Source organism: Apis mellifera, linkage group LG9, assembly GCF_003254395.2.
Source record: "Apis mellifera strain DH4 linkage group LG9, Amel_HAv3.1, whole genome shotgun sequence".
Classification (NCBI taxonomy): Eukaryota; Metazoa; Arthropoda; class Insecta; order Hymenoptera; family Apidae; genus Apis; species Apis mellifera.
In genome coordinates this window covers 530,064-553,786 of record NC_037646.1, presented here as the reverse complement: position 1 = coordinate 553,786, position 23,723 = coordinate 530,064, and the positions used below count along the sequence as shown (strand labels likewise).

General features: G+C 18.1%; 1 protein-coding gene across 4 annotated transcripts in view; it reads left to right on the top strand.

Moving 5' to 3' along the window:
- Nucleotides 1-21,856, top strand: part of LOC102655120 (hepatocyte nuclear factor 4-gamma) — a 259,440-nt gene extending 237,584 nt beyond the window's left edge. For 2 of the 4 annotated variants that reach the window (XM_026442761.1, XM_026442762.1), the window contains 5 exons: nt 210-304; nt 6,894-7,027; nt 8,342-8,603; nt 18,503-18,655; nt 21,247-21,755. In XM_026442761.1, the coding sequence (XP_026298546.1) occupies nt 210-304; nt 6,894-7,027; nt 8,342-8,603; nt 18,503-18,655; nt 21,247-21,755 (1,153 nt within the window). Of the gene's footprint in view, nt 1-209; nt 305-6,893; nt 7,028-8,341; nt 8,604-18,502; nt 18,656-21,246 lie in introns of all 4 variants that reach the window. The other 2 variants (XM_026442759.1, XM_026442760.1) reach the window with 2 other exon arrangements.
- The last annotated feature ends 1,867 nt before the right edge of the window (nt 21,857-23,723 follow it).

Genomic DNA, 23,723 nt, shown 5'->3' with positions numbered 1-23,723 from the left:
AAATTTTTCAAATTAAATAAGATCAGCGTGCAAAATTCAAATTACGTATTGATAATTTACTTTTTTTTTATGCTCATCTTTTTTATTTTAAATTTAATTAATTATTAATCTAAAAAATATAATAATTATATTTATGCATTGTGATTATTATTATTTTTATTATTTTTTTAATCAGTTATAACTAAAAATATAATATTTTTTTGTTACAGATTTAGTAGAAATTGTATAATAGACAAAGACAAAAGGAACCAATGTAGATATTGCAGATTAAGAAAATGTTTCAAGGCTGGCATGAAAATGGAAGGTGAGCACAAAAATTTTATTGATTTTTACTTTTATTGTTTTTTACTTTCAATAAAAAGAAATCAATAAAAAAAGTATATTTTTTCTTTCTTAAATTATTTTGAATTATTAGAATTAATCATAAATGAATAAAATTTTAGATATTCATAATTTCAAATATTTTAGAAAGAAAAATATTTATATTAAAATAATATTTTTAAAAGTAATTTATTGTAATACGTAATAATTTTTTAAAATAGTGTACACATTAATTTCGATGAGCATGAAATATATATAATATATATATATATATATATATATATATATATATATATATATATATATATATATATATATATATATATATATAATTATAATAATATATTAATAATTTTAATTATGTATAATTAACATAATTATTGTTCAATATTAATATTCGAGATATATATATAATATACAAAAATATTTATATTAAATATTTGTGCAATATTAAATAATCGTACTTGAAATAAGTTTAAAATATTATATTTTAGTATAGTTGTATTTTTATTTAATTTAATCAATGCTATATCATTAAAAATTAAAAATCTTTGTTTTAAATTATTTTTCTCGAAGAGTAAATTGAATTCAATGAATCTTCAATGATATTTTTTCAAATTTGATATGTAGTCTGCAACAAAATGATAGCATATTCTATGATTTTCAATATTTCCTAAGATTAATGCAATAAATTAATAAATTTTACATATATATTTATAAGTAGTATATATAAGGTGTTCTTTTTTATATATTTTTTTTATGAAAATTAGATTCAATAAAATGAAAATACAAGTACAATTAACAAGATTTTGTTCTTTGAGAATTTTTTATATATTTTAACCATAAAAATTGCTTAAAATATTAGATTTTAAAGATAAATGAATAAAAAAATATTTATATTTACTATATTTCAAAAAAATACAAATAATAATTTGTATAATACTTAATATACTTTACAAATAATATTCTAATCATTTTTTTTATAAAATGAAATTTGATTTAGAATTATAGAATTTTTTTTATGAAATTATTCTATTCTTAATGTACATAAATAAAATTATTATATACTATTTTGTTTTAATTAAAAGAAAATATATTGAAAAAAGTATATGTACATATAAGTGCAGATTTTTACTCTATTAATTTTCTAAAAAAAAATAAACTATAAACACATTTCTTATTATTAATAGATTGAAAATAAATTAATTCAAGTAATATATGTTGACAAAATAATAATATATGTTGACAAAAAATAATCGTATGATGATAAATCAAATCTGATTTTATTTTTATATCATATTTGAGTTTATATAAAATAATAATAATCTAAGAGATCGAAATCAAGAAATGATCGATTTGACATGAAATAACATTCTCATAACTCTCAAGAAAAATGTTTCTGAACATAACATTTGAAAATCAAATAACAGCTGCATTTATCACACGAATATCATGCGAATAGTTTATTCATTTTTTTTTTTTTGCTATTTTTTTCTTAATATAATAGAACGTACAAAAAATTATTTAAATCATTAAAATGAATCATAATATATTAACATATATTATATATTTATCGAAATATCAATTATAGGGTAAAAAAATTTTCTTTTATATTTAGAATTATATTTTCTTTTATATTTTTATATTTAGAATTTATAATATGCTACATTCTAAGTTACTATAATTTTATAATTTTATAATTTTATAAATTTTGTTATTATAATTTTATAAACTTATATATACTAAATGATTAATATAATAGAATAAACAGAAATATTTGTCAATTTTAATATGATTTATGATTATCTTTTTATTTAAGAAAAATTTCTAATCTTTTTGTTAAAAAATTTTCAAATCCAATCAAATCACTATTATTTGATATATCTATTATTGATTAAAATTATAAGAATATAATAATTTCATTACTATATTAATGAAAACTATTGAAATAAAATATTAATTGTCAAAAATTCTGAATATTAAAATGTCCCATAAGTTTTTTTCGTATTACGCTAGGAATAACTTTAACTGATTTTTATTTGAACATGTAGGCTTATCTATAAACCATTTATGGCATCGGTTTCAATCGTCTTAGAGCTTTCTTAAAGTACGTTTCGTTAACATAATAACATAATCTCTTTTAAAACTTTTTTCTACATTGTTACATATAATGGGCTAACCAAAAGAAGAAAGAATTTGCGGCATGTTATGCTTCATTATTTTTAAAAAAAAAGTGATTGTACAAATAATACAGAGAAGATTTGTTTACTGTTTACGGGAATGATACGATTATTATGACTATCCACAATTGGTTTAGAGGTGGCAATTTTAACTCGAAAGATGAAGACCGCAACAGCTGCCCAGCAGTGACAGATACAAACCTTATCAAGGCTATGATCGTTGAAAATCTACGATATGGTGTGCGCGAGATAGTGGATGCCACTTACATTCCCAAGACAATAGTACATAATCACCTGATCATGATGAGATATGTCAATCGATATAAAGTTTGGGTTCTATAGCTATTTTACGTACGTCTTTACATGCGATTTCCTTCTCTAGCGACATGAAAGAGATCTTTTTTTAAAGAAGTCACTGGAGATGAGACTTGAATTTTGTATCAAAATGTGTATCGAAAACGCACTTAATTTAAGGACAATAGATCTTCAAATATTGCAAAGCCTGGACTTCACTCAAAGAAAATTCTTTTGTTTATTTGGTGGAATTCGAAAAGTCTATTATGAGCTCCTTTCAAGATGAAATCATCAATTCTGCAAAATATTGCAATTAGCTTGATAAATTGAAAGATGCCATAGCAAAAATAGCAAAAATTGGCAAACCGACAAAGCCATCACGACAATACCAAATTTCATGTTAACTATAAGAGAAAAGCTGTTACAGTTTAATTGAAACGTTCTACTGCATCTTCTATATTCTCCAGATCTTGCTCTATTACAATTATTATCCGACTAGTACTTGTTATTAAAAAATCTCTCCATGATAAACGATTTTAATCCGTAAACATAAAAACACACCCCGGGAAATATTTTGCAAATAAATTCCAACAATTTTGGAAAAAGAAAATAATGAGGCTTCTATTCCTGAAAAAGAAAAAAAAGAAGAATAGAATGATTCATATATAACGCAATAAATTAATCTTAAACAACAAATATCATGTATTTATTTCGTATCGAAAAAAAGAAAGAAACTTATGGGATATCCTAATATAAAAATTAAATACAGTATACTACTAATAGAATAATAATTCAAAAGTAATCAATTTTTTGAATTTATATTTATAAATTCACAGCTTATTATATCAATATTAAACCATGTTAAATTTTTAATAAATCACGACATAATATTGAACTGCTCGACATTATAATTATAATAGAAATCTCAATAGAAAATGTAATGTTAATTTTTATGCAAAAATTACTTTCGACTATATATAATTTTATTAACTCTATTATATTACATACATAATATATCATAACTACAAATTATCTAAATTTTAAAAATTGTACATTATTAATATTTGAAAAATATCGTTATAAACATATATATTATCACATAGCAAAAATGTTAACAAAAAACATTAATCATGAATATTTGTCTTTTTGAATATTTCAATATTCATATTTATATTTCAAATTTAATATATAATATAATACTTTTTGTCTAAATATATATAATTTATTTTTATTTTTCGTTATGTCACTTATTTTTAAAATCAATAATTATATTAAAAAATAATTCTATTCTAGTATATTTCTTTATAACGATTCTAATTTTGCCACTTACGATATAAATAAATAAAAATAAAATTTCAGAATTTTGTAATTAAAATTTGAAATTAATTATATAAATTTTATTGAAGTATAATATAAATTATTTTTAAAAATGAATTAAAAAATTAAAAAAAAATGTAAACACATTAAATATTTCTGATAATTAATTTAGATAATATATTTCAAGTTCATTAAAATTTGTTATGTGTATTCTATTTCTATCAATTAAATACATTCATATTTAAAATTTTTCAAATTGATTGATCGTTAAAATAAAAATTAAAATTATAATAAATATTAGATTCTATTAGTCAAGAGAAATATTGAAAATCATAAGATATCTTAGATATCTTAGATTCGCAAAATATAGAATATATACAATATATATATATTTATCTTGAATTATTAGTTAACTATCTAGTTTTTACTTCTATAGAATAATAAATTCAAGTAAATATTGCATTAAATTTTAAGAAATTAATGCAGATTTTCTGTTTATGCATTAATTTTTTATTATCCATTAAATTATAATAGATCAAAATAAATTAGAAAACAATGCACTTAAAAAATAGAAACAGAATTAAAAACGATTACAATATCATCTTAGTTCTTAAACAGTTTCAAAAAATCGAAATAATCTTTGAATAATTATATTTAAAAAAAGATTTTAAATTGAGAATTATTTTTGAAAAAAAAATTTTAAAAAATATTAATATTATTAATAATATTAATAAATTTATATTGGTATCTCAATTTAAAATCTTTTTATTTTTCAATTATATTTTATAGCTTATTAAAAAAAGTAAGATAAAGATAAAAAATAAAATAGAAATAATACTATAGATAATTAACAAATATATAAAAAATATATAAAATGGTGTAGATAAGAATAAATAAAAATTATAAAAAAATATTTATTAAGCAATTAATTAATAAATTTAAAATAAATATCCCAACAATAATCATATATATATTTATAAATTATCATTATTCGTGTCATATTTTTTAAATTTACAATCATTAAATTTGCGATAAAAAATTTGTTAATTTAATCTTATCTGCTATTTTTGAAGGTCTTTTAGTATTTAATTTTTTAACATCTTTACTTAATCTTACTTTAACAAAAATATTAAAGCCTTTGATATTCTTCATATTATTGCTCAATAGTAATAGCCATATTGCAGTCCTACTTTTAGAATTAAGAATTTGAATTAAATACGACAAACATAGTACAACATAAAAATATAAAAAGTGATCCTGTAAAAGTATTTTGACTGATTGTTAAAAGTAGTGATTATTGATTATTGAAAACGATCACATGAGACTTGCAAGGAGAAAAAATCCTTCGCTAGGATTGCCTATCTTCTGATGCTATTAAAAATCATGCATATATAAATTTTATTGCTTTTCTTTATCACATATCTATTCATATTAACAAATAGCAAGTTAGAAATAAAAATATATGTAGAAATAGATCGCATTCTTTCTAAGACTTTTTAACAATGAATTCAAAATTACCTGATAAAATAGAACAACCAAATAATCAAACAAAGTGGACATATTTCCAAACTTATTTTTTCGTTAAGATCGAATTTTCTTTAACAGAAGAAAAAACTGAATAAGCAGAATATAATATTAAAAAATATAAAATAATGGACAGGATTGATAGCTTGAACAACTAGCAATCAGTACAAGACCAATGAATAAAGAGTACGAAGTTGACAAAATTACAAATGGAAAATAAAGACTCAAAACGGACACATAGACTTAGAACATTATGGACTTAGGACATTTTTATTATTTACTAAATAATCATATTTTGAAATCAAATATCATTATTATCATTAAAATAAATGTATAATATATACAAGATTCAGTATACATATAAGGTTCAAATAAAATGTAATAAACTATTTTTTCAGAAATCACTAGATATCAAAGATATCAAATTCATTTTTATTTTAAATTAAATAGTTCAAGAGATTTTTTTCATATAGCAAATTTATTTTATTTTATAATTGTAAAAAGAGATTAGATTTTTTAAAGTTGATATTATTTTATTATTTATATAGAAAAGTACATATGGAGTTCAATTGAAATTTATAAAAATTTATAAAAGTTATAATAAGTTTATGAATAAATAAAACATGTGATTTCAGCATGATATACTTTGTTTATAATATAATATTTTAAAAATTTCAAAACAAATTGATCAGAGATGACCTGTGTCATGACCGATCTGATGTCATTAGTTTTTTTTATAAGATTTTTAGTTTTTTTATAAGATTTTTACGTAAAAGATAAAATGATAGAAATTGCTTCTATAGCAAAGAATGATAAAATATATATATATATATATATATATATATATATATATATATATATATATATATATTGCTTGTACTTTATTCCAAATGTTATTTAATGTATACAAAATAATATTTGCAAAAGATTTAATACTTATATAATTATATATTATGTATAATATATTTAATATTATTAAATGTATAATATTTATACATTTAATAAAATAACAGTATTGATATTTTATATTTTGCATTTTTTTTTCGTGTGTGCCTACAAAGTTTTTCTAAAATAAATTTCTTGCCTTAATTTTAAAAATATACAATAAAAAAAAATATTTCAAAAACAAAAACAAAAACTATTTATATAACAGAAAAAAATATTAAAAATATTTAAACTACTTTTTATTTGAATTACTCTGTGTATTATATATATATAAATAAATAAATAATTTTTTTGAATTTCATTTCTATATAGCCGTACAAAATGAAAGGGATCGTATAAGTTGTAGAAGGCCAAGTTACGAAGAACAAAGTAACAATGGAAGTGGACTCTCTGTTGTTTCTCTTCTTCAAGCAGAAATGCTCAGTAGACAAGTTGCCTCTCTTGAGGTCAGTTTTTATATAAATTATTTTAATACAAATTCAATTTCGTATTGAATTAAATTTATCAAATTATATATATTTATAAATATTTATACATATAAATTGAAATGAAAAAAATGTTGAAAATCATGATAAATTGAATTGTAAATTATATTAATTATTTCAATCTTCGTTTCAATTTTTTAATTATTTTAAATTAATATAATATAATATTTATTTTCTATATTTTTGAAAATTTAAATAAGTTATCAATAATTATTATAAAACAAAGATGGAAAATTAATTAGTATTTTTAATATAATAATAAACTTAAAATAATAATAAATAAAAAAATATAATGTAATAATAAATAATATATAATAATAAAATATAATAATTAATCTTTTGTAATATCAATTAGAAATAATATATTTTTTTTATATAATAATACTTCTATAAATACATATTTAAATCAATTATAGAAAAAATATATGTAATATCATTATTAAACACGATTAATTTTCTCAAGTTGATTCGATTTCGATTATGCAAACGTTTTCTATATTTTGCAAACAATAAAACAACTTAAATTTTTTTGAAAAATTGAAATTAGTTTTCTCTATGACATAAAAAAATTATTTATTTAAAAAATTAATTAAATAATTAAGATTATTTAAAAAAAATTTTTAAAAAGTTTGAATTGATCAAAATCGTGAAGAAAATAATAAATTTTATCATTTTTATCTGAACTTATTAAATTAAAAAGATAATTTTGTAGATTTATATCAGTTATGTACATAAATACATTTCAATAAACATTAAAAATTTCATCAAAATTAGTTGCTATTTATTGAAACTTAGAACATTATAAAAAGAAGATTGTAAAGAACGATCTTTATTTTCCTCGCGATTTCGATTATAATTTTTTCAAATTTTGTTTTATAAATGTTATATAATAAATAAATTAATTTTTCTAATTTCTTAAAAAAATTTATTTCCAATTTTAAAAAAGTTATTGTGTTTTAATTAATAGATTTATATCTACTATATTTATCTGTTACTGTATGATTATTAAAATATATTTATAAAGATTTTTTTTTTATACTACTAATCAAATACTAATAATCAAAGAAAAAAATATTTCCATTTCTTAATTGTAATGTAATTTATATAATATGATAATTTATATTATTATATATTATAAGAATATTGTAATATATAATATTTTTTTTATTAAAAATAACTTATAACTATTAATTAATAAAATATCAAATATGTAATATAACTATTATGTTATTCAATAAATCGAGTAATGAATAATACGAGGTTATGTTTAAACAGCTAGGCAGTGAGATCGACTTAAGCACGAAACAAATTGCCAATATAAATGATGTTTGCGACAGTATGAAGGAACAACTTCTTGTCTTGGTTCAATGGGCTAAATACATACCAGCTTTTAGTGAGTTAACCCTTGACGATCAAGTAGCCCTTCTGAGGGCACACGCAGGTGAACATCTACTCTTAGGTGTTGCTAGACGCAGTATGCAACTTCAGGATGTTCTTCTTCTTGGAAATAACTGTATCATCACCAAAAACTGCCCTGGTATGTTTTTCTATTTCTTATTGGGTGATGGTTCAATGTCTGTTTCTTTGTGATTAATCCCTTGATAATAATAAAAAGTGAATTGAAATATTATTATAATAATAATGAAGAAATTTAATTCTGTAATATAGATAAATAATTTACTTTACATTTTTAAATATATTATTATTATTTTCTAAAGTTTGTTTACTATTTTCTATTTTAGTGAAGGGATTATAAAAAAAAAACATAAATAAATACTAATTCTTCCATTTTATGAATGAGAAAATTGAAATGAGAAAAATATAAAATTTTACAATTTTTTAATTTCATTTTTTTTCTTCTTTAAATACAGTATTCCTCGCTTAGTAGACGCATGTTGGATCTGCAACGCGTCTGTTATTGATATGGACCATATGGTATGTACCATCTTTCGTTTCTTCAATGTATCAAAGACAAAATTGAAAAACATTGAATTGAGTATGAGTGAAATAAAGAAAAAAGCTCATCATTTAATCGTATATATATATATATATTAAATTCATGTAAATACAATTTTATTTAATATTATTTTTATCGGAGAAACTTTAATAATTTCGTTAAAATAATCTGTAGATAAAAAAATAGATAAATAATAATTTGTAAATAAAATGGATAAAAATTTTATTTTTCATATTTTGATGACATAATAACTAGTCATCGACAATATATTGATATCATTGATTACGAGTCGGAAATAATATAGATATTTTCTCCATGAAAACAATTTCAAAAATTAATGTAGTTAATTCTGCATCTATTAATTCTAAGCAGAATGAAAATAAAAACAAAAATAAGCGAGAAATACTGTATTTTTTCAAATATTTTGTTATAAATATGTAATTAATTGTAAATAAATTGCTTTAAATATAACAATAAAATTTTTACATAAATTTTAAATTTCATAAATGAATTTTATTAATAACATTATAAAAAATATTATTTTAAATAAATAATAAATTGAATAATATAAAAAAAAAACAAAATTTTTACATACATTAATAATAAGTTTGCTGAAGAACATATATTTATATGAAAAGAATATTCAAATATTAATTTATAAATCAAGGGATTAAGAAAAGTAATTAATATGATATTTTATTAATTAATAATTTTGTAGATTAACTTAACATTTTTAAGAAATTGATTTAATTGTTGTTTAAAGATTCATCTATTAACTGCTTTACTAATAGCTTTAATTAAATAAAAAAAATGTAAATTATAAATTTTTAATAAATTAAACAAAAATTATTACTAAACTTTTTATTGCTATTAAATAAAATTTATTTGCTTTGTTAAATACAATATATTGCAAAAGCAATAAAAAATATTCGCGTTATTATTGTCTTTTTCATGATATATTTACAATTAATATATGGAAAATGTGATAGAGAAAAAGATGGAATTATTTTTATAATATAATGTATAATTTTTTATAATATATGTATAATTTTTTTGTATTTATTTTTTTTTTTTCTAAAAGATTTCAAAGTGACTTTTAATTTTCTAAATAAACTATTACAATTCTTTTTATTGAGTTGGCAACTAAGTAATTGCGGATTTCACTCATAGATGGCTTCAATTGAATTTTTAGGTTTGCTGGCGTAGTCCAAATGTAAAACACATTTTGTTATTTGATAGTTGCCAATTCAGCTGTCAATCAGTAAAAAAAGTTTTTTAATCGGTTGCGTAGTTTTCGTTTGGCGTTCGTTGAAAAATGGAAAATTAAAAGGAACATTATCGTCATATTTTGCTTTTTTATTTTCGCAAAGGAAAAAACGCATCGTAAGCTTACAAAAAGTTATGTGCTGTTTATGGCCTTAAAAGAACGGCAGTGTCAAAATTGGTTTGATAAATTTCGTTCTGGTGATTTTTCACTCAAAGACGAAAAACGCTCTGGTCGTCCAGTTGAAGTTGATGATGATCTAATCAAAGCAATAATCGATTCGGATCGTCACAGTACAACTCGTGAGATTGCAGAGAAACTTCATGTATCACATACATGCATTGAAAACCACTTAAAACAACTTGGCTAAGTTCAAAAACTCGATACATGGGTTCCTCACGAACTGAAAGAAAAGCATTTAACGCAACGCATTAACAGCTGCGATTTGCTAAAGAAACATAATAAAAATGATCCATTTTTAAAACGACTGATAACTGGCGATGAAAAATGGGTTGTTTACAACAATATCAAGCGGAAAAGATCGTGGAGCAGGCTACGTGAAGCAGCTCAAACAACATCAAAAGCTGGTATTCATCAAAAGAAGGTTTTGTTATTAGTTTAGTGGGATTACAAAGGAATTGTCTATTTTGAACTCTTACCACCCAACCGAACAATCAATTCTGTTGTCTACATTGAACAACTAACGAAATTAAACAATGCAGTTGAAGAAAAGCGGCCCGAATTGACAAATCGAAAAGGTGTTGTATTCAATCATGACAATGCAAGGCCACACACATCTTTCGTTACTCGGCAAAAATTATTGGAGCTTGGTTGGGATGTTTTGCCACATCCACCATATAGTCCTGACCTTGAACCATCTGATTACTTTTTGTTTCGATCTTTACAAAACTCCTTGAATGGTAAAAATTTCAATAATGATGATGATATCAAATTCAGTTTTTTGCTAATAAAAACCAGAAGTTTTATGAACATGGAATTACGATGCTGCCTGAAAGATGGCAAAAGATCATTGATCAAAATGGGCAACACATTACAGAATAAAGTTATTTAGTTCCATGAAAAAATTGTCTTTGATTTTCTAAAAAAAATCCGCAATTACTTAGTTGCCAACCCAATATATCACATGCTTGAAATAAATTCACACAATTATGTGCTATTAATGATTTTTAAGATTTTATAAAATTAAGAGATTAATAATTTAATCATTTTATAACATTCTATTTGCCAATTTGTTTTATTAATAAGTATTATAAGATTTAAAAATTATTTATTTTACTAAATATTATTAATGTTTTAAATACTATATTTTAATCTTTACTTTTACTTATCACAATATTTGACTTTCTATAAACGCATTATCTATAATTGAAACAAGAATAATTTTACGTGTAATTTTAAATGTTATATATATATATATATATATATATATTATTTTTATTAAATTAAAATAAATTAAAATATTATTAAATATATATTATTATTAAAAAAGACTTTAAGCATCAATCATTAAGAAAATTTTTTCTATAATAAATAATAATTTAAAACACAAATAAATAAATGTAAATAAAATAAATAAAAAAAAATCAATAATAAATGAATATTTTTGTTATATATTATATAATATTTTAATTAATTAATATTTTAATTAATTAAATAATTAAAAATTATATTACATTTTGAAACTTTTTTTAAACAAATATGATTTTTTTTTTTTTTTGCAATTTATAATTTATTGAAATCTTATCTATCTGTCAATGACATCAACAGATAGAACAATACGATGGAATCTTTACACTGGAATAATATTTTTAACTGTTTTATTCCGTATGAAAAATATTATGCAGCTACAAAAAAAATATTTCGATGTGATAATTAATTGATGATAAATTTGAGTCCAAATTTTTTCTTTCATTTTCTAGAAGATTTCTAGAAGATTCATTTAGAAATCAAATAATTTTTTAGAAATAAAATATGAAATATCAATTTGATATTTATAATTTTTGTAATATAATTGTTTCGAGAAAAAATGTATTTATTATAAACTGATTAATTCAAATATGGATAAATAAAATTGCAAAAAAAATTTATTTTTTATTTTATTTTTTGTTTATATTTTAATTTTAAATTTAATTATTTCATTGTTATTATATTCAATTTAGTTTATTGTAATTATTATTATCATTATAATTAAAATTTGTATTATTATAATAATTATATTATCATTATATATTGTAATACATAATATAATATTATCATTATAAATTTGTATTATTATAATAAATTTATTATTATTATTGATCAAGAAAAGCATTAAAAACATCAAATTACATTCATAATAAACATGCATCATATCTACTTTTTTTATAATTGAATAAAAAGGCATTATAATTATATATTAAATAGTTTAAATATTTTAATAAATTAAAAATTTTAGATATGTAGAATATATAAAACATTTAAAATTACACGTAATATTATAATAATACAAATTTATAATAATAATATTATATTATGTATTACAATATATAATGCTAATATAATTATTATAATAATACAAATTTTAATTATAATGATAATAATAATTACAATAAACTAAATTGAATATAATAACAATGAAATAATTAAATTTAAAATTAAAATATAAACAAAAAATAAAATAAAAAATAAATTTTTTTTGCAATTTTATTTATCCATATTTGAATTAATCAGTTTATAATAAAAACATTTTTTCTCGAAACAATTATATTACAAAAATTATAAATATCAAATTGATATTTTATATTTTATTTCTAAAAAATTATTTGATTTCTAAATGAATCTTCTAGAAATCTTCTAGAAAATGAAAGAAAAAATTTGGACTCAAATTTATCATCAATTAATTATCACATCGAAATATTTTTTTTGTAGCTGCATAATATTTTTCATACAGAATAAAACAGTTAAAAATATTATTCCAGTGTAAAGATTCCATCGTATTGTTCTATCTGTTGATGTCATTGACAGATAGATAAGATTTCAATAAATTATAAATTGCAAAAAAAATGAAAATAAATCATATTTGTTTAAAAAAAGTTTCAAAATGTAATATAATTTTTAATTATTTAATTAATTAAAATATTAATTAATTAAAATATTATATAATATATAACAAAAATATTCATTTATTATTGATTTTTTTTTATTTATTTTATTTACATTTATTTATTTGTGTTTTAAATTATTATTTATTATAGAAAAAATTTTCTTAATGATTGATGCTTAAAGTCTTTTTTAATAATAATATATATTTAATAATATTTTAATTTATTTTAATTTAATAAAAATAATATATATATATTATTTTATATAATATATATATATAATTTAATAATAATATTATATATAATATTTTATAATATTATATATAATATATATATATATATATATAATAAATAATAATAATAATAATATAATATTTTATATTTTTCTATCTTATTTATATACATAAATTATTCAATATTTAAACATCAAATTAAAACACTAAAGTAATCAACTTTATTATAATAATTAATTTTGATAGATCATAATTTTGAGAGAAAATGACCAGTTACTAATTATAAAAGTAAAAATTATTAAATAATTCAGAATAGCTTTAATATATTTTTGTAATGATCATATAATTATCAAAGTATTCGGAAATACAAATTCAATTTTTGAATATTGACTTCTTTTCACTATTTTTCAAACAAACTACACAAATAATTCTTTTTGTTTTTTTTTTTTACCCTTCTCAATTTTTTAGTTTTCTTAAATTTATTTTTTAAGTTTTTCTTTTTTTTTCTTTTCAATTAAAATATTTAAAATAACATTTTTACTTTTTTCAAATTTGTTTGTTTTTTCTTTCATTCCGCTTTTTCTTGATATCAAGTGATGGAATTTTAGAATGTTTTTATAAATACTGATAGTGTAATAAAAAATGCTGTACATTTAATATTACATTATTTCTCTTTTTAAAATTATTAGATATTTTGTTATTAGATATTACATTTATATTCTCATTTATATTTATTTATTCGGAATTATGTTTGAAATAATTTATGTAAATACAGTTATGAATAAAATATTTAAAAAGTAATTTAAATAATTCATTTTATAATCAAAAATTTATTGAATTTATTGTTTTGACATTATTTATTATGTGTATTATTTTTTATATTTTAAATATAATATGTGCAAATTTTATTATATATACTTATTTTTTATTATTTTTATCTTTTTATTTAAATAATATAGTTCATAAAATTTTGATAAATAAATAATTAAAATAATAATAAAGTTCTTATAAAATAATTAGATAATAATATAATATTAATTTATTCGAAATGTTAAATTTAATTATTTTGCAGTTTAATAAATTCTTCCAAAAGTTAATAAAAATGTTTATAATTACAAATTTAAAGAAAAACTAAATAATTTGCCTTACTTTTAAAAAAATCAAAAAAATAAATATTTTTCAATAATTCTTTATCCCGAGAGAAACATAAATTATAAATATCTCTTGTTTATAAACAAAATACAAGAAATGATAAAAATGATATAATAATTTTTAACATTAAATGCAATATATTGTAATATTGAAATATTTTTATAAAATGTCTCTATATTATCAAATTCTATTTTGCACTTTTTAAAATAAAATAGTATAAAATTTTTTATATACTTTTATTAATAAAATCAATGAATAATAAAATTAAAAAATAAAAATAAAATAATATCTAATAAAATTATAAATAATATTGATTTTTCGGATAAATTCCGTATTTTTCCAACAATGTCTTGATATTTTGCAAATATAATTTTCATAATTAGAGTTAAAAATTTCGATTTGAAACACTAAACTAAATTTTAATTTTTATCAATTTAAATAAATAAATATATTTACTTATCCAGAATAAATGAGATTTTTAAGATGATAATGAGATTGATCAATTGATTAATTAAAAAATTAAGAGAATAGTATGTTAAATTGGATTAAACTTTTATCTATTAAACTCTAATGTTTTAAATTTTCTAGATCTAGGTTATTTTTTTTAAAAATGTTATTCAAAAGAAATAGTTTCATATCCTATATGAACTATTCATCATTAAAATGATAATTATATAATATAAAAGATCATTAAAAATAGATTAGGAGAAATGATCGCGTTTGATTTATCTTTGGTGTTTTTTGATATGTAATATATAGTCTATTTTTCTATATATTTTTTTATTATATATATTTTATCGTATAAACAAACTATATATTCCTGATGTGTCCTAAGATGATCTTTTGGTCTTTGAAATTCGGAAACTATCTTTCGGATAATTGAACTATTTTATTAAATAGTTTGAATAACTCTAATCTTATATTTTATAAGAATTCTATCGATGAAAAAAGAAATTTTCTTTTTTCCTTTTTTTCTTTCTAATATCAATTAAAAATCTTATCTAATATAATATTCCGTATAAGTAAATTAAGTTATAATTAAAGTTATAAAATAAGTTATAATATTATTTAGTTAATAATTTTTTTGTTTTTTGTTTCGCTTTCTATCGCAATAATTGCAGAGAAAATTCATTATACAAAATTCATTATATCCAGTTTTCTGATGATAATTGAGAATTTGAATTGGAGATTGAATTTTCATAATAATTAAGAAAATGAAATATGATGATTATAAATATGATTTATAATGATATAAAACAAATTTTAATATTAAAAATGACTAAAATAATATAAAAAAAAGATTAGAGTATATTGTAAATTTTTATATATAAAATGATTTGTTGTAAATTAAGTAACAAAATGTTGACAAAAAATTTATTGACAAAACAAGAATGATATTTAAAGAAATTGTACGTTAGTTTTCAAAATAAATATATTAATTTATCACAAATTGAATTTTTTTATTACGTATTATAAATTAAATATTCAAACTTATTGTTTTAATAATGTCTTGTAATTTATATTACTAAAATAATAATAAAATGTTTCATACATAACTATATTACTGCTAATATTTTTTTCTTATTTCTATTTATTACACATATTATGGATATTTTATTATGCATATTTTATATAGATATTTTTTATTTTATATATGAGATCTTAACATATTCATCTTTAGTAAATTTTTGGAAAATCAATTTTAGAGGTCAAAATAAACAAATTGGTATACAAAAATATATCAGTCAAAATTTATTAAATTTATATAATAATATAATGAATTATATAATAATTCAAGTTAGATGAAACACAAATAGAATAAGATGCTCAATCTTTGTCTCATTGCCATATCTTCTTGCTCTATTTCCGTCTGTTTCATGTAACATAAATTATATTATATTATAAACAATTTTTTGTTTATTTTAATCTCTAAAATAGATTCTTCAAAGATATATCACAAATATTATATATTATTATTCATATTATATTAATATATTTTAAGCATATATTTTTATTCATGATTTAAACATAATGACATTTATCTTCTTAATATATTTTTATATTTATATATTATCTTCTTAATATATTTTTATATTTTTATATTTTTATGAAGTTATACTAATTTGTTTTTAATCTAAATTGTTTTTAATTTAATTGTTTTTCAAATTGATAAAAAACAATTAATGATCAAATTATGTAGATTATAAATTATTATAATTCATTTTTTTATTATCAAAAAATCACTTTTTTTTTGTGATATATGTCTAGAATATTTGACATAAATAAATATAGATTAATCATGTTATAAATTAATCAAAGTATTAAATGTTTTTGAAAAATTTATAAATAAATAAAAATTTTTAATTTTTAAAACATTTTCAAAATATCTTTCCTAATCGTAATTTCAGATGTAAAAATATTGTGATATTATTATAGATATATAATCTCGAAAACACTTATAATAAATTTATAACAAATATTATTCATTTATAATACTAATATAAAAAATATGATTTAATTAAAATAAATAATTTTTTATTTTTTAATTTATACAATATAGGTCTGGCATAATTTTTGGAACATATAGGTGAGACTATTGCATGTTGAATCATTTCTCACATATCATTAAAAATTAAGCAAAACACTTAATTAATTTTTTTCATATATTATTTTATTTTTATTTTTGTGGATAATAATTGCGTACTAACATTTACATTGAATTATTATGAAATTCGGATAATCATGAAACGAGACAATCGATATATTAAATATTTAAATTTATAATAAAATTTTAATGATATACAAACATTATAAAAAAAATTATTTTAGTTAATATATAAAATATACAATGTAATATTATGTAAAATATAAAGTTAATAAACTTAATTTAATAATATTATTTTTATTAATATTATATAATTAATCATTATTTGTATTTTTATTATTTATATTATTAATCATTATATAATTAATCATTCATTGATAAAAAATAACTTAATTATTATGATAATAAATAAATAAAAATTATGATTATATTGCATTATTTAAAGAAATTGCATAATATTTAAAGAAATTTATATTGTATCTGACATTTGATTATTCCATAATTTAAAAATTAATTTAAATTTACATAATTATATTTTTAATAAAAAAAATCAAAAATACAAAAAATTTTTTTCTTTTAAGTTTATTTTAAATTTTTAATAAGAAAAAATTATATTTATTCAGAAATAATATCTATAGCATTAATGTTCTGATTGATCAATATGTATTGATCTATTTTAATTTTTAAAATCAATTTTCAAAAATTATGCATACTTAAAAAATTACTTAAAAAAATTTTATTTGAATTTCTTTATTAAATATTAAAATAAATAAAATAATTCTAAAAAAAAATAAATACATTTATTTAATACTTTTTAAATTTCATTAATAAAATGTAATATAGAGAATATAATTAAAAAAGAAATTAATATCTTCTAAATTGAGAATAATAAAAATAAATGTCAATAAAATTATCGGTAGTCTCGTTTAAATTGCACGTATATTTGGGATAGTAGTTAGTAGACTGAGTCCGGTTTTCACGTTGCTAGTCGCATCAGCATGAATACAAAATGCAGACATCGGTTATTGGTTTTACAGCTTCCTTTAATACTTGACCAACTTCGATCTGGGCTCAGTCAATTGGGTAATAGATATGGATAGGAATGGCTTAACCTTAGTTATCAGTTATATCATTGTCCGCAGAGGGCCGTAATCAGGATTTGGACATCAGCAAGGTTGGAATCAGAGTAATGGATGAACTAGTAAAGCCCTTAAATGAAGTGCAAATCGATGATACAGAATTTGCTTGTTTAAAGGCTATTGTTTTTTTCGATCCCAGTAAGTATAATAATTTTATAATAAATTTTATAATAATTCAAATAATATAATTATTAATATGAATTTAATATATCAATTAAGATTATATTATATTTTTTAAGTTATTATAAATTCTATTTTTTAATGAATATATAATTATTATACATTACATAATTAATGAATAATTATTACCATAATTAATAATAATCAATAACAACTTAATAAATATTCTTTATATAATATATAAATATATAAAAATCTTGAAGTAACTAATTCTATATAATGAAAAAAATAATAAATAACAATTTCAAGATATAAATTCTCTATCTTAAGTATTATAAAATAAGTTTAAAAGATAATAAATAAATTAAAATATATTATCTTAAATTTATTTTAAGAAACTGATCATTTTTTGTTTTCTTAATATATTTTAAATATCATATTTTAAAGGATGAATCATTGAAAACATAATTATTCGATAAATAATAATTTATTGATGTATTAAATTCTCTATTCCTTATTTCCTATTACTTTTACTTAATCTTCATTAAATTACCAACTTTTGCTCTACTATGTAAATAAAATTCTTCATTATTCAAAAATATATGCAAAAAATGAACATGAAATGCTTAAAAATTTATTTATTGTCAAAATTATCAAAAACATAAAAATATTTTTTTCGTTCTTTTATATGTGTTTGTTTTATATATAAATATGAATAATTTATATATAACAATCAGCATATTTTAATAGCATAAATTTCTGAAAAAATCTAATAAAATGATTAATAAAAAATTTTAAATAGTAAAAAATAAAATTGACTGAATATATTCTTTTATACTTTGCAATATATAAATTAAATTATTATAAAAAAACAAATAGGTAAGCTAACAAATAATTAGATATCCAAAACAAATTTTTTTTGTCTATGTATCTTTATCTAAGAATCTCAATAATCTTTGGTAATATCTCATTGATTATGTCAATTTGTAAAATTTGTATGTCAATGAAGATTTGCCGGCACGCGAGAACGATTGTCTCAATGAGATTTAATTGATGATCGGTGCTGTTCAGCGTTGCCATACTGAAATAAATAATAAATGAATGCAGACTTGCTCTGTTTTTTTATTTTACTTCCGATATATAATACAAGTAACATTTGCACAATTCATTTTGTTCTGTTCGTCCTGATGACACTATTTTCAATATTATTATATATATATACTTATTGATTATTTGATTAAAAATGCAAAAACTTCTTTTGTACATTATTTTGTTTGTATATTCTTTTATTTAATATAATAATAAAATATTGTTTAGTCAAAATATAAAAATTCAAAGTGTTATTTTTTTTTTTTTACAAATCAGTTCATTGCATAAATTTAATGAAGTTTATATAGCATGTTAATTTATTCATGAACTATCTTTAGAATATCGATTCTAAAAATCGAAAAAAATATAAAAATTTGTGTATAAAAATAAACGATTATTTATTAAACAATAAGTAATTGAAATTTGCATTAAATAAAGTGAAATGTAAATAAAATGAAATCGCTCTATTTCCATTTCATTATCATCATCATTTCTTTTCGCTTTATCTTCTTTTTCATTTCATTTAATGTGAATTTTGTACACAAATAGTTTATAAATAAATAAATAAATCTCAACAAATCTAACATTTTTATATATGAATTTTTTTTAATTTATTCTTTGGAAATGATCTGTATATAATACATTATATACATGAAACATATATATATGTTCTTAAATTTTACTTTTCTTCCAATATACTATATAATTTAGTACTATAATTTACTACTAATTTAATACTATATACTATATTTTCTTTCAATATACTATATATATAATTTTGAAAACTTAAAAAAATTTTTTAAACATTTCATTATTTATTTTTTTTATTACATATTAAATATTGTTGTAACATTTCAACAACATTTTCACATTGTTTTATAACATTTTATATTATATTTTGAATTTAAAATTTTATTTGAAATGTTACATCTATAATATAAAAATATGAGAAATTTTTAACAATAAAAATATTAAATTTTAAATTATTACATTTTTATAATTATTAATTATAATAATCATTGATATAATATTATCATTTATTACTTATATCATTTATTATTATTGTATAATATAATAATGACATTTTTTAATATTTTAAATTAAATTTAATAATTAATATTATAATAAAATATTATTTTTCAAAAATATATATATAATATATAATAATGCATTTCTACAATGCATTCTACAATAAAATTTTTAATTTTTTTAAAATAACAAAATTATATAACAAAATTTATTTATTTTTTGATTTTTATATTTTTATCTTTATATTCATTATTTATTAACTTATTCTGAAACATTTTATATTTTTCATAAATATTATCTAAATAATTAAAGTCTTCACTTTTTTGTTTTTTATATATTATATATTTTTTATATATATACATTTATATATATGAAAAAATATTTTGTAATAAATTTTTTTTTATTAAATTTATTAAATTTTTAATTTTTTATTTAAATAATAAATTTCATTAATATTTTTTATCTAAAACTTTTATTTTTTTTGTTAATAGATGCAAAAGGCTTAAGTGAACCACAACGAATCAAGCAATTGCGTTATCAAATTCAGATCAACTTGGAGGATTATATAAGTGATCGACAATATGACAGTCGTGGTCGGTTTGGTGAGATCCTCCTAACGTTACCAGCTCTGCAATCCATCTCTTGGCAAATGATTGAACAAATTCAATTTGTCAGACTATTTGGAGTTGCACATATTGATAATTTGTTACAAGAAATGCTTTTAGGTGGTGCAACAGCAGAAATAAATGGTGTTGCAACTCCAGTTCCAATTTCAAATGCCTCTGGTAGTTATGTAAGCAGCAATGAAAGTCCAAGTAGTCCTTTGACTCCAACCAATGTACCTCCATTAAGTCCTCAAGATCATATGTTGGCTAGTGGAAGTCCTGTTATAATTTTGAGGGATCTTACACCCATTCAGAATCAAGAAGATGTAACTAGTGTGACTGGATTTAGAATGTTTAAACAGGAGCCTAGTCTTGAAAGTGAATCAACATTTTAAAGGTTTTTGAGATATTAAACAAAATTAAAAGAATTTGAAGCATTTATAAAGTGAACTTCAAATATATAATTTTACAAATCTAAAATATTTATGCATAAATGATATATTTTAGAATATGTAAAAATCTAAAAGAACTTTTAAAAAAATTTGATGCAAAACAAATTAAGAGATTAAAATTTGTGAAAGAATTAATGAAATCTTTTTTTTGAGAAATGAAAAAAATTTTATTCTATAAAAATGTATAATTTACATATATTTTTCAAATTTCATATAGAAAATATTTTTATATATTTAATATTTTAGATAAATAATAAAAATTAATATTATATAAAAAAAGAAATGAATACAAGTATCAAGAAATTGAAAAGAATTTAATTTTTGTTATTATAAAATTTTTTTTTTTTTGAATATTCAAATGAAAGTCAAATATATTGAAACAAAAATTTTAAAAGAATATAAAAAATAATAAAAAAAATAAAAATAGAAGAATTTATACTCTCATAATATCAATTAAATAATTTTTACAATAACTTTAAAAATATATAATACAAAGTTAAAAAATTTAAAGATTTCTTCTATTAATTCTTTAAGATTATATTATTTGAATTTCTTTCTTTTTTTTTGTAAATAATTTCAAGACATAAATGAATTTTTTTGAATGATAATATTTTTCCAAATGTTTATAATTCAAACAAATTAAAAAAATTTATTAAAAATATTTAAAAAATAATAAGTAATATGAAGGATTATATCTTCAAATTTTAAAGATCTCGAAAACTATAATAAGATATTTTTAAAATTATTAGAATTCTTACAAAATTCCAGAACAAAAATTAATTTTTTAAAATTGTTTCTAATTTTTTAATAAAAAACTCAGTTTAACGATCTCTAGTGACATTTTTAACAATTTTTAAATGCTAGTGATAATTTTAATAAAAATACAAATAGAATTTTTATTTACATATTATGTTTTACATATATATATAGATAGATAGATAGATACACATACGCGCGCGCGCGCATACGCACACACACACATTTATATATATTTGCTATTTTTTAAAACGGTGCAATTTAATCTTTAAAAAGTTTTATTAAATTTGATGTTTATATTCATTATATATGTTCAAACTAATTTAATAATAATAAATTAATAGTTTTGTCCATAATTTAACAAAATTTTCAAAAATAGACTAAGAACATCAGAAGTGTTATCAAATTTCTGATTGTTGAGTAAGTCATGCTCAATCAATTGCTCAATTAATTTTTAATTACAAATTGTATAATAATTAAAATAATTATAAAATAAAATCAAAAATCGGTCGATTGAAAAATAACATTTTTTTTCTTATTACTTAATCTAAATATATAATGATATTAATTTATTTCTTATTATATAATATTAAATATCATATTTGATAAATGTTATCAAAATTATAAAATAATTTTTCTTTAAATTTATTTTTTTAATATGAATTGTCTTTCATATTATAAAAACATTATATTTAATGAAACAAAACATTTTTTTTAAATTTTTAATTTCTTTAAGAACAAACTTTTTATTTAATTGAATCTTATTTTTTACATTCAAAATATTACACAAACGATCGACCACTAACTATAAAATTATTATGTAATTTAATTATTATTATTATAGAAAATAAGTTTATAGTTATTTATACAAAGGGTTTATTAATTATATTATTTATAATATATTCTTACGAAAAATATTTTTGTTACTGTAATAAATATCTTGTTATTTTTATTATATAGCATTGTATTATACATAAACATTAATTACAATAATAATAATTATTTTTAAATAATTTTAAATAATTTTCAGAAATTAAACATACATTTCAAATATTTGAAATTGATATTAAACAATAATATATCATATATTTTTCTAAAACTTCAAAATATTCATTTAAAAGAATACAACAAAATTTTAAGCATTGTATATAGTAT